The sequence below is a fragment of the Nesoenas mayeri genome (genome assembly GCF_963082525.1).
Source record: "Nesoenas mayeri genome assembly, chromosome: Z".
Taxonomy (NCBI): domain Eukaryota; kingdom Metazoa; phylum Chordata; class Aves; order Columbiformes; family Columbidae; genus Nesoenas; species Nesoenas mayeri.
In genome coordinates, this window is record NC_137542.1 from 49,879,990 (window position 1) to 49,892,260 (window position 12,271).

Below are 12,271 nucleotides of genomic sequence, written 5' to 3' on the forward strand. Positions count from 1 at the left end.
TGGCTGAAAACATTGCAGACGGTAATGAAAACCTTAATATGCAGTGACTTTTGGTAGAATTCTTTTTTAACTATTAGCTGTCTGTGTGCTATCTACAGAGTACTTTTCCCTACCTGAGAGTTTCACTGATGGACGTCCTGGCTTTCTTACAACTTTTTTTGTGTTTTTGTGAAATCTCTCTTGTGGAGTTGTACAACAGTGTTAAAAAATATATCAATCCCCTGACATTTACCTTGCAATCAAATTGGGGTGTTGGGGGCAAATGAGGGAATTAAATCTCTACTGCTGCTCCAGTCCTTTCTATGCCTTTTTTTTTTTCTGAAGGTTCCTGTTTTAATTTTCTGCTCAGTAAAGAAAATGTTTCCTATGTTGTTTTTGAAAGAGGGGCATACTAAGTCAGTCATTTTCCATGAAAATTTAGATAGTGGTGATTATGGTCTGTTATTGCTATCAGGAAAGGAAGACATTTTAGTCTACCTTAGAAGTATTTTCCTTTGGCTACTTAGTTTCAAAACACAGCAAAACCAATTACTTATAGACATATAAATGAAAGGACTTTGCTGTCTCCACACTACTCATATTTGCCAGCTTGTTCTCAGAACTTATATACAGACATCTTTCTGTCTTTGTATCACCATCACCAAAGTAGATAATACAGTTTGTTCACTCTACTACCACCAGCTGGATCACTGTTATTTGTTTTTCTGTGCCTGTTAGTTCATTGACTTGTTTCGTAGGCTATTTTACAGTTCTTTGTATTTGGTGTGGAATAGCTTGGTCCTGCTGTGCTTTTTCAAGTCCAGAATTATATTGTCCAGAGTACTGTATTTTCACAGGTTGCCCAGAGGTATTGCTTAAAGTAATTTTAAGGCACCAGCAGACAAACACATGTACAGGTAATACAAGTTCACACCATAGTCTGTTCATTTCCCCAACTGGCCAGTCCTTTTGATCTCCATAATTTCTTTCTGTGGCTCTCCAAAGGTAGAGAAACTAAGCTATGCATGTGAATCTTTTTGAGCAATTAGACAAATTTGAGGCCTAGTGGATTGTTTGAGTTAGTAAGAGAAATGAATGTTGGAGTTGTGCACATATATCACAAAGAGGAGTAGAAAGTCCGGAGTATAAGAAGAATCAAACAGGGAAGCCAGTTTTTTGTTTGTCTGTGTGCTTAAAGGACAAAGTCAGTTTTTAAGACCTTTATTTAGTTCTTGATTTGGCAGCATCCTTTCCTTTTCATTGTTCCTCTGTCAAGCAGGAACATTTTTACGGAGTATATCCATATAATTTTCCCAGCTTTCATTCCTCCTTTTCATTGTGCATGCCGTTGTTATGAGTAGTGTTGTGGCTTGGGAATTGTTGCTGTTACAGCTCACATACTCTGGGAAGTAGTTTAATTGCTCTTTATCAGCACAGAAATATGCTTCTTAAAACAACTAGCGTTAATAGGACTTATAACAGTCAATGTTTACAAACACTGTCTTTCTAAAATGAGCAGTGTATCCACAAAGGACATTACATGAACTCCACATATCATGAAAATATCCTTTCAATATGAAAAATATCAACCTACTTGTATGCTAATCAAGCTCTTTGCATACATTTTGATGATGATTGAGAGAGATTTTCTACTTTATATTGTACTTTTCTTACATAAGTGCTCTTTGTTATGAAACATCATACTTCAAAAATAGAGCAACAAGTAGTCTTCTTCCTTGCCTGGCTTATGCTGACTGATACTTATATTTGCCTCAAACTTCGGACTCACCAGGTTCTATAAAGCCAAGTGCAAGATCCTACACCTGGGCCAGGGCAATGCCCAGTATCAATACAGGCTGGGAGATGAAGGGACTGAGAGCAGCCCTGTGGGGAAGGACTTGGGGGCACTGGTAAATTGAAAGCTGGACATGAACTGGCAATATGAGCTTGCAGCCCAGAAAGTCAGTCATATCTTGGGCTGCATCAAAAGGACCATGGCCAGCAGGTCAAGGGAGGTGACTCTGCCCCTCTGCTCCGCTCTGGTGAGACCCCACCTGGCGTTCTGTGTCCATCTCTGGAACCCTCAGTACAGGAAAGACATGGACCTGTTGAAGAGGGCACAGAGGAGGCCACAAAAATGATCAGAGGTCTGAAACACCTCTCCTGTGAGGACAGTTTGGGAGAGCTGGGGTTTTTCAGCCTGGAGAAGGCTCTGGGAAGACCTTACTGCAGCTGTTCAGTGCTTAAAAGAGGCCTATATCAAAGATGGGGACAGACTTTTTAGTAGAGCCTGTTGCAATATGACAAAGGCTAACCTTTTTAAACTAAAAGACAGTAGATTTAGGCTAGAGATAAGGAAGAATTTTTTTACAATGAGGGTGATGAAACACTGGCACAGGTTTCTGAGAGAGGTGGTAGATGCCCCATCCCTGGAGACATTCAAGGCCAGGCTGGACGGGTCTCTGAGCAAACTGATCCAGCTGAAGATGTCCCTGCTCATTGCAGCTGGGTTGGACTAGATGAGCTTTGGAGGTCCCTTCCAGCCTGAATGATTCTGTGATTTATAGCTGTATACTGTTGTGTCTAAGGAGTTCTTTTAATAATTTTCCCTTCAAGTATTAAAAATATTATGTTGGATCATCTAGGAAAATGTTTAAGGTGATAATTCTTAAGTTCTGATTTCAGAGATAACTTAGGTGCTCACTGTAAATCTGGCATGGAACAACAGCCTGTGCAGATTCTATTCCTGTGTGGAACTGCTGATTTCTAGGCATGCCTTTATTTTCCTTTCCTAAAGTTGATATTAAGGAGACTGAACTTAAATGAACAGAAAAATTTATTCCTTGATAGGCATCTGTAACTGGAAATCTCAAAAGTTGTATTCACATTGGGAAGCTTACAATTAATTTTACTAGATATTAAAGAAGAAATGAAATTGATCTTTTTAGATAAAATTATTTCCTGTAGTTTTAGTTAGCTGTTAACTGCATAATCCTTCATTTTACAGGTGAATTATGGGAAAGTCTGTAATGAAAGCAGAAAAGGACTCAAATTCACCATCTCCTGTGGCTGTAATCCAGAGTTTGCCTTTGTACCGTATGGTAGCACCATTGCTGTTTATACAGTTTTCACAGGAGAACTGATCACTATGCTTCGAGGGCATTATAGTACTGTCTACTGCTGTGTATTTCAACCTAATTTTCAGGTAAGCAATGTACAAACAATATTCCAGACAACCTGGAATATTTATACAGATTGTCAAACTGTTTGCAGAAAAACTATTAACTTTTCAGGGATGTGCTTTAATCAAAGGTCTTGTTGTAAGAGGGGAATTTTGTGGCCCATGTGTCAAGCAAGATAATTTTGCTCACGTTCTTGGGATGGCTCCTTCTATATTGGGTGCCTTCCACTATTCATTTCATCTTACATAGGTAACGTTTCGATATACCTACAGTAAGTTTTTGGTTTATATTGTCATTAATAAATTTTGTGCATTAAGGCTTTTGCATGTTTTCTGTAAGACTGAAGAGGAGGCATTTGTCCTTCTCTGAGATACCAGAGACTAATCACAGTAAGAAAGAATGTGAAGTGCATTTAGGCAAAGTGCATTAGTGTTTCTATTGGTACTGAGAAACCTCTCAAGTACTTTGCTAAGGTGATCTTGTTCAAATGCCTGTAGTTAAAGCAATCACTGGATGTATGAACAGTTTATATGAAGGGTTGAGAACATAATGAGCTTTTTAAAATTATTTTGAGAACATTTCACCTAAGAAATACCATAGCATTACAAGGACTCAGGATATTGACAGTCTTTTTTACTTTTCCTCTGCCTTTTTAATACCTTTTTTTTTCTCCCCCTATGGTATGTTTTTCTCTTGCAATAAAGGACTTAAGGATAACAAAGCTTAATTTGTTATGAGGTACTTTACAACAGATTGTTCTTACAGCTTGTGGTGTGGCAAGAGCACAGTGGATGTTAGTGTGGATTTTAAAGCTATAACAGAGTTGCCCTCAGGTGTTGAGGGTTGTACTTCGTGTTCCAGCTCATCCTTTCTCATCTTTTGTTTCTGAAATTTCAGGGAGAAGTATTTGATGCAAAAGGGGCATGTGGATATCTTTCATGTCTTCTCATACAATACATCATAGAAGTTAATCCGGTAGCTCTTGCTTTGAGTCCAGTAACTTTTTCTGAAACAATGTTTCCCTATCACTGAGATGGACTTCACTGAATTTTTTGTCACATTAGGGATGAGGCAATTAGAGCCCAAGCTAATATGCCTTGCTAGACCTGGAAAGCAGTTATGGCATGAATAGGCAGTGAGATACGAGATCCGCTGAAAGGTGGAATATTCGCATTATAACTAAGGCACATCTTTTCTGGGCTATTCTTTACTAGCTTAAAAAGCTATGATGTTTTTAAGAATAGTTTCCAAACAAAAATGCTAGTGTGTTTATATTAAGTTATTTTTGGTGTTCTTTTTGAAAAGCTGAAGAGGTGAGTCTCATTGCATTTCATTGTAAAACATGTTTTCCAGCCCTGGAAATGCATACCTCTTTAGAATGTCTCTGTCTTGACTTTTAAGATCCTTAGAAAAGGATCACTTGTGTGAGCATGCACATAATAACTGCATCAGTCACTGTAGCTATAGGTTTATGTTGGCAACAACTTCATTTGTTTATCTGTTGCAATTTCTGATTCTCTTCCAGAATCATCCTCTTCCACAGTTCAGTTCTGTATTCTAGAAGTGTGACTGGATTAGTTTTTTCTTTAAATGTTTTGTGTTTAGTTGCATTAAATTGTTACTCTGGAATAACATTACTATAGTTAGTGTGTCAACATCAAAGGTAGTGGTAGTGTTATTTTGACTGTATTCATACCTGTATTTCCAAATTGTTCCTTCTGGCTTGAAACAATTAAGTACATTACATTCATTAGTCTTCATATATTACCAGTAGAAGTGATGATTTCCCAGTTAAAACTCCTTTTCTGAGAATGCAGTTATCTGTAAAATCTGTTTTATTTTGCTCTTGCAATCAATATTAAATCCATATGTTAAAAAATTATTCAGAGCCATGCTTTTATATTTTCAGTTACTAGTTGTAAATAAAATCAGTTTTGCTTGCCAAACCTGCTTTATTGCAAACTGTGTTGACATTTTTTTTATATTCCTACATCTTGACTCTACAGTACCTGAATCATTTAATCACTTAATCATTTAATCACCTTGTTTCCCTTGTCAGTTAGTTCATTTGAATCTGTATCACTCCACATTTTTGTTTTTCCTGAATGAGTGGCATATTAGCTCACTTTCAACTTTGTAGTATGTCAATATGTATTAAAACATCATTAACTCAAGCAAGCTGGAAGTTTTCTTAGACAACTCTTTGAAGTCTCTCTGATGTGTAGGTATGGGTCTACTGGTGAAATGTGTAGCAGATGGCTTTCTAACATTTTTCTTACTTATTAGGGCATTTGGAATTAATACACTATCTTCATATGAAAAAAGGTCTACATCTTTTTTTCATAGTTTATACCATTTCCATCTAGTAGTGAGTCTCTGTTGTTAAGAGTTTTTTCATGTTAATGGTCTTAACTTTCTGCTGTCTTTAACCCCACTGAGTGATTTTTGTCCTACCTATCTCCAAATCTGGTCATTAGAATTTCCTACTATTTTTTTCTGTGTTTGAAACTTCTGATTGATTTTGGTTGCTGCCAGTCCCTCACATTGTTTCTGTTCATTAACTGTATTTTAACCACTATCTTTGTTTCACCTCATAGCTGAAATAGGCTCTAAAAGGAACTTTAGCTTTGTACCAATTATATATTAATATTTGAGGTGAGAAGTGTCTTCTGTTTGCTCAGAACCATGTAATCAAGTATGATTACTGATACCCAAGCAACTAGCTATTTGCAGTCCAATTATATTAGTCTTTGTTCTTATGAGCCCCAAATTAATGAGCAAGTTTGTGTGGAATACTTTTTGTGTTTGAGATATTTTGTGGAGCTGTCTCCACAGAGTGGTGTGAGATTTCATTAATTTGTGTATATATGCCTTTTGAGGTCCCGAGACTAGACCCAAAAAATCCACTATATTATGTATCCATTATATATATGTAAACTTATTAATAAGATGTTAGTCTGCCTGAGTAGTAAGAACTGCGGAATTTGATCCTTTGTTAAGAGCTATTGATTTCATAGGAGGTCAGTGATTTCAAGGGTGGTGTGAAAGGGGAAATCTTCATTGTGCAATGTCTTAGATGATGTTTACTGTTGGATTTAATATGCTAGATACCATTGTGCCCTATTAGCTGCTTAAAATAATTTAAGTAAACAAATGAGAGCTGCACTTCTCTTTCAGTAAAAGAAATGGAGTAAAGCACCATGCACAAATAACATGTAATAAATATTAGGTATGCATCAGGAGGCAATTTTGCTTTAAATTATACCTACTTCTGTTGTTCAAGAAATGACAGTGACATTTGCAAATGTATTTGGCAAATCCAGTGACAGGATAATAAGTAAAGATAACTGAAAGTTAAATTAGGTTATATTTGCAATCTGTCCTCAGAGTCTTAAAGCATAATATTTCCATATATTGTACCATAAACATGCATGGAGTATGTTTGTAGTACAGTGTATGTGTATGTCCTATACTGTTGCATAAACAGACATGGAGCACACTGGCTGTTCTTTTGACTGACTTAAGGTATGAGTCGCCATTTCAGATTGTAATAATTAATTGTAAGTATTACTCAATGCAGTGGATATGAACTGGAGATCTTGCAATGCCAGGATCAGAAAGTGAGACAAGTGATAATAAAGATTAAGTGGAAGTATACTGATGTCACCATGATATTGCTCACAAGGACAGATTTTCACACAATCATAGAATCATTGACGTTGAAAAAGACCTTTAAGATCGTCAAGTCCAATCAGTAACCTAACACTACCAAGTCTGCCACTAAACCATGTCCATAAGCAGCACATGTACACATCTTCTAAACACCTCCAGGGATGATGACTCAAACACTTCCCTGGACAGCCTGTTCTAATGCTTGACAACCCTCTCTGTGAATGATTTTTTTCCTAATATCCAATCTAAACATCCCCTGGCACAACTTCAGGACTTTCCATTTGTCCAATCCTTTGTTACTTGGGAGAAGAAACCAACACGCTTTATGCCACAACCTCCTTTCAGGTAGTTGTAGACAGTGATAAGGTCTCCCCTCAGCCTCCTTTTCTCCAGGCTAAACAGCCCCAGTTCCCTCAACTGCTCCTCATCAGACTTGTGCTCCAGACCCTTCACCAGTTTTGTTGCCCTTCTCTGCACTCTCTCCAGCACCTCAATGTAGTTCTTGTAGTGAGGGGCCTAAAACTGAACACAGGATTTGAGGTGCAGCCTCACTAGTGCTGAGTACAGGGATCGGTCACTTCCCTGGTCCTGCTGGCTGCACTATTCCTGATACAAGTCAGGATGCTGTTGGCATTTCTGGCCACCTGGGCACACTGCTGGCTCATGTTCAGCCACCTGTTGATCAACACCCCCAGGTCCTTTTCTGCCAGACAGCTTTCCAGCCACTCTTTGGCAAGCATGGGAGGTTTTAAAGTTCTAGTGATAGTCTTTATCCTGTCAAAGGCAGGAGGCCTGAGTAGAGTACTGCTGACAGGATGAAGTGGGACCTATACCTTGATGTAACTTTGACCTGTCTTCTTTTAAGCAAGATGAGAAGGGTGTTTCCTCTCTCATAAGGATATGAACTCTAACGTTGTGTGTGTTTTATGCCTGAATAACTTCATGCATGGGACCAGTTCTACAAAAATATGTCAACTCTCTTGAATAAGATTACCCACATAAATGAGTATTTATAGGAATTAGGCATTAAGTTCCTGCATTGTCAGCATAACTCATGCAGTTCTAGAATTAAAGATACGTAATATAGGAGACTTTCTGCAAAGACAGAACTATAATTTATTTATCTTATATTAAATCAGCATATTAATAATGTGCATGGAGTTGCTAGTTTAGTGTAAAAGCCAATGTACTTAAAGCAAGGCTTTCATACTGTCAGCCAGAATACAGAAAAGTACTTTGTGTTTCACTCAAGAAGTTTAAACACACAGCAAAATTCAAGTGTTGTGAGACATGGCATATAATATGCAGAAGTATGATTCAAGATTGAAAGCATATGTGAGTATTTTCATGAATGTTCATGTAAGTGGAACTCTGGAAGACAGAAGTATTAGTGCAAAATTTACTGCAAAGATGGTGCAGTGTTTCTTATTACTAAAATTTCCTTAGTTTAAAGTGGCAGAGAACTCTGTGTTTCCTTTAATAAAGAACTAAGAAAACTAAGCTGTATATGACTGTTAGCTATTTGGTGTAGAGGCGTTTGCTTCCATGTGTTTGCAGGGTGCCTTGCACAATAGGATCTCAGTCCTTGGTCATTACCATAATAAACAGAGTTATTTTTATTAAAAATAACAAATTTGCTTTCTGATCTCTGCCTTCCCAACAGGATGCAGGCTTCAAATTGTTCTTTCTTTGTTCTTTTCCCTCCCTAGGCATACTGAAACTACATTGACCTAATATGTCTTTGCTCCATACTTATGCACTCTTCTAACATGTGTAACTAGGTGCTTTTGAGTTGATTTGTATTTTTTAGTCAAAATATTTTTCTTTTTTTTCCCCCTTTTTTCTTCTCCCTTGGATGTAATTAATCTCTTAAGCTTCCTAACTGTCACAATACACATAGTTTCAAGAGACATGAGAAAAAAATCTCATTTAAGTAATAAAGTTGATTTAAAAGTGGGTGGTGCTGTTTTGGTGAGCAATCTGGGAAAAATATAAAAACTTCTTTTGTTTTGGCATGTCATTTGAAGTACTGATTATCAAGATTATAGTATAAATTAGAAATTGTATATTCCCCTTCATTTTAAAATAATTATTTAATACAGGGTTTTTTCCAACACTGTATTCAGGATATTTATGTAAAAGTAATTTTTGCTTGCTCTTTTAAAGGAACTTTATAGTGGTAGCAAAGACTGCAATATCCTTGCATGGATACCATCTCTTCGAGAGTCAGTTCCTGATGACATTTCTGAAAAGGTAATGAACTTAGAAGTTTGAACTATACTTTTTATGGCTGTAATGCTTGAGGGAGTGTCATAGGAATTAAATATTAAGTATGTGTTTCACCATCAAAATTTGTAACTTCCTGATTAAAAGGAGAATAATCTATTGTTTCTGTGCAATCTTTTGATTGTTGTGGGGTTTCAAGAGGACGTTTTTTCTCATAGTCTTGTAAAATCTTTTGCAGACTTGTAGCTTTTCAATTAAAATTGTCATTTGGCTATCAGTCTTTAAACTTTTATTTCATTTCCCTTAATTTCTGTACTGTTTTCTGTAGTTTATGCTATTTTAGAGTAGGAAGGATACCAAAGATGGTATTTTAAATTGTTTAAAAGGTACTCTGTATTAAACAGTAAGATGAGGGATGCCACGTTTCATACCCAAATATTTTTGATGCAGAAATATAATAAAGACTATTTTAATCCATCTTATTTTAGTGTCTGAGGCAAAATATTCAGGCTGTTACAGGGAAGATCATATGTAACATTGTTTTCCAATAAAGTAATTTCTTTTTTCTTGGTATTAGAGCTGAGTAAAAAAAAAAAAGAAAAAAAAAAAAAGAAGGAAAAAAAAAAAGAAAGACAAAATCAATGAACAGCTTGAGGGGGGTAAAAATTCTAGATTTTAACCTGGGCACACCACTGGCTCGTGTTCAGCCGCTGTCAGTTAACACCCCCAGATCCCTCTCTGCCAGGCAGTTTCCAGCCACTCTTCCCTGAGCCTGTAGCGCTGCCTGGGGTTGTTGGGACCCAAGTGCAGGACCCGGCACTTGGCCTTGTTGAACCTCATACAATTGGTCTCAGCCCAGGGATCCAGCCAGTCCAGATCCCTCTGTATGGCCTTCCTACCCTCCAGCAGATGAACACTCCCACCCAACTTGGTGTCATCTGCAAACTTGCTAAGGGTGCACTCAAGCCACTCATCCAGATCATTGATAAAAATGTTAAACAGAACTGGCCCCAATATTGAGAGGGTGACAAAGCTGGTGAGGGGTCTGGAGCACAAGTCTGATGAGGAGCAGCTGAGGGAACTGGGGCTGTTTAGCCTGGAGAAAAGGAGGCTGAGGGGAGACCTTATCACTGTCTACAACTATTGCTGGGAATGTTCAAAAGGCATTTAGATGAGGCTCTTAGGGACATGGTTTAGTGCTAGAGTTAGGTTATGGTTGGACTTGATGATCCTGAGAGTCTCTTCCAGCCAAAATTATTTTATGAAACCATTCACAGAATCAGAGTCTGCCAAACTGTCTTAATGTTAAAAAAAATCAGGATATGTTAATGTTTTGGCTCGTGGCATGCAAAAATTCCATTTTAAAAATTTCTGAAATATTGCATTTTGGATGGGGAAATGATAAGAAGCATAAAATTTTTGTAACATTTTCGTGGTAAGACAGCTTATTTGAAAACTATCATACACTTAAGCAAAGCAGAAAATAATTTCAAACATTAAATACTCTAAATCCAAAATGTGTTCAGTTTACCTGAAATTAATATTTTTAATGTAACTGAGAATTTTGATGTGTGAATTGATTTTTCTTAGTCTGAAAAACAAACCCACAGCAACAGGGTCATTTACCCAGCTCTGAATAGGACCACCCCTTTAAATTTGACATGGTGGAGGTATGTAACATGTACCATTGTTCCAAAATCTGTTAAGCTACAGCTGCTTTTTACAAACACTGTAGATGAGCACTGCTTCTGAAAGAAGGGGTTCTGCTGTCCACAGCCCACCAGTTCCTGCTCCCTCTCATGTGGTGGAACAGCCATTTGAGTGCCTTAATGACTAGAATCTGAACTTAGGATAGAAGTAAACAAGAAAATAATTTTACCCCAAGTCAAAAACTGTGATTCAGTGTACTGCATAGCAGCACAGACCCTGTAGCTTGACCCTAGGGGGCTGAGGTGAGAAATAGTTGTTGGATGCAGCTAGAAGCCAGGACTACTTTTTGAGGCAGTGCCAGGCTAGGGAAATTATGGAAATTATGGTTTAAAACCAGTGATACAAAACATACATAGTAGTATCTAACTGTTACATGTTACACCAGACATTTGTGAAACTTCTGGTCACTGCTCCAGATATTTTTTTTGTTAAATTTTATTTAAAGTACTATTTCTTTTTATAATTTATCCTGTCTGTAATCAGTGAAATGGCCCAAGAAATGATTAAAAAAATGCAGCACCAGTGAGACAAACAATAGTTTGTCCACATATAGTAGTTTAAGAAATGTCTTTAGCATTGCTCTTATTTGTTTTTAGTATTTTTAATTAAGCAAACCACTGAGAGAATTTTTATTTTCTTTAGTCTCTGCCTCAACAGCATTTAAATCCAGCATATGAAGATGCATGGAGCAGCAGTGATGAGGAAAGCTGAATTTCAATTATGTGCTGATATAAAATTGACATTCAGACACTGTGTTCATGGACTTTGTCTACAGAATTGGATATTGTTGGATTTATTGCAACTGGATTTTTGGTAAAGTTCTATGAGAGCAAGATCCTTCGGAAATAAGTGTCCACTATTCCCTGTGTTCTTTCTTCACTGTTGCAGTTAAATCTACAGGATTACTTTTTCAGACTCACTGACTTTTTATACTTACACTTATGCATTGGTATACTTTATTCAGTGTTGAACAGCTGTTAAAGGAAAAATAAAAGCCCTTGGGACCAATAATATTGCATTGTTTCTGGTATAATTAATATGTAAGGAGATAATATCTTCATTTCATGATACAGAGAATTTTGCCTAAAGGAGGACTAACTCAGGGATACTTCCAGCTTATTTTTATCAATGTCTAGATGGAGCAGACTGCATCCATTTTCAAGTGCTTATGTGGTATGGGAGACAACAGGATTTTTTTTACCTATTCTTTGCATTTTCAGTTTTGCATAACTTTCTTCATAAATGCAGTATTAAGTTCAGAAAGAGGTATAGCTGGGATCATCTATTAAAGTTCTTATATGGTGACCCCATCAACTGCTATCTGAGTCTGTCCCAGAAAGTTAATAATAGGAAGCTAGTTTAGAGCTTTTGTTAGCATGTTCGATTTATGAATCTCCTGCACTTCCCTAGACAGCATGAAGAATTCCTGGACAGAAACAGGCTTGAAGCACAGTACAAGGCAGAAACTGTATCACATTTCAAGTTAAAAATATCACACATAG

General features: G+C 37.1%; 1 protein-coding gene across 1 annotated transcript in view; it reads left to right on the forward strand.

The window, feature by feature from the left end:
* The window catches only part of ERCC8 (ERCC excision repair 8, CSA ubiquitin ligase complex subunit), a 31,728-nt gene extending 20,108 nt beyond the window's left edge, over positions 1-11,620 (forward strand). Inside the window, exons 10-12 of the mRNA XM_080362454.1 lie at positions 2,987-3,184; positions 9,000-9,086; positions 11,412-11,620. Of these exons, the coding sequence (XP_080218580.1) occupies positions 2,987-3,184; positions 9,000-9,086; positions 11,412-11,480 (354 nt within the window). The 3' untranslated portion in view covers positions 11,481-11,620. The remainder of the gene's footprint in view (positions 1-2,986; positions 3,185-8,999; positions 9,087-11,411) is intronic.
* Positions 11,621-12,271: the final 651 nt, after the last annotated feature.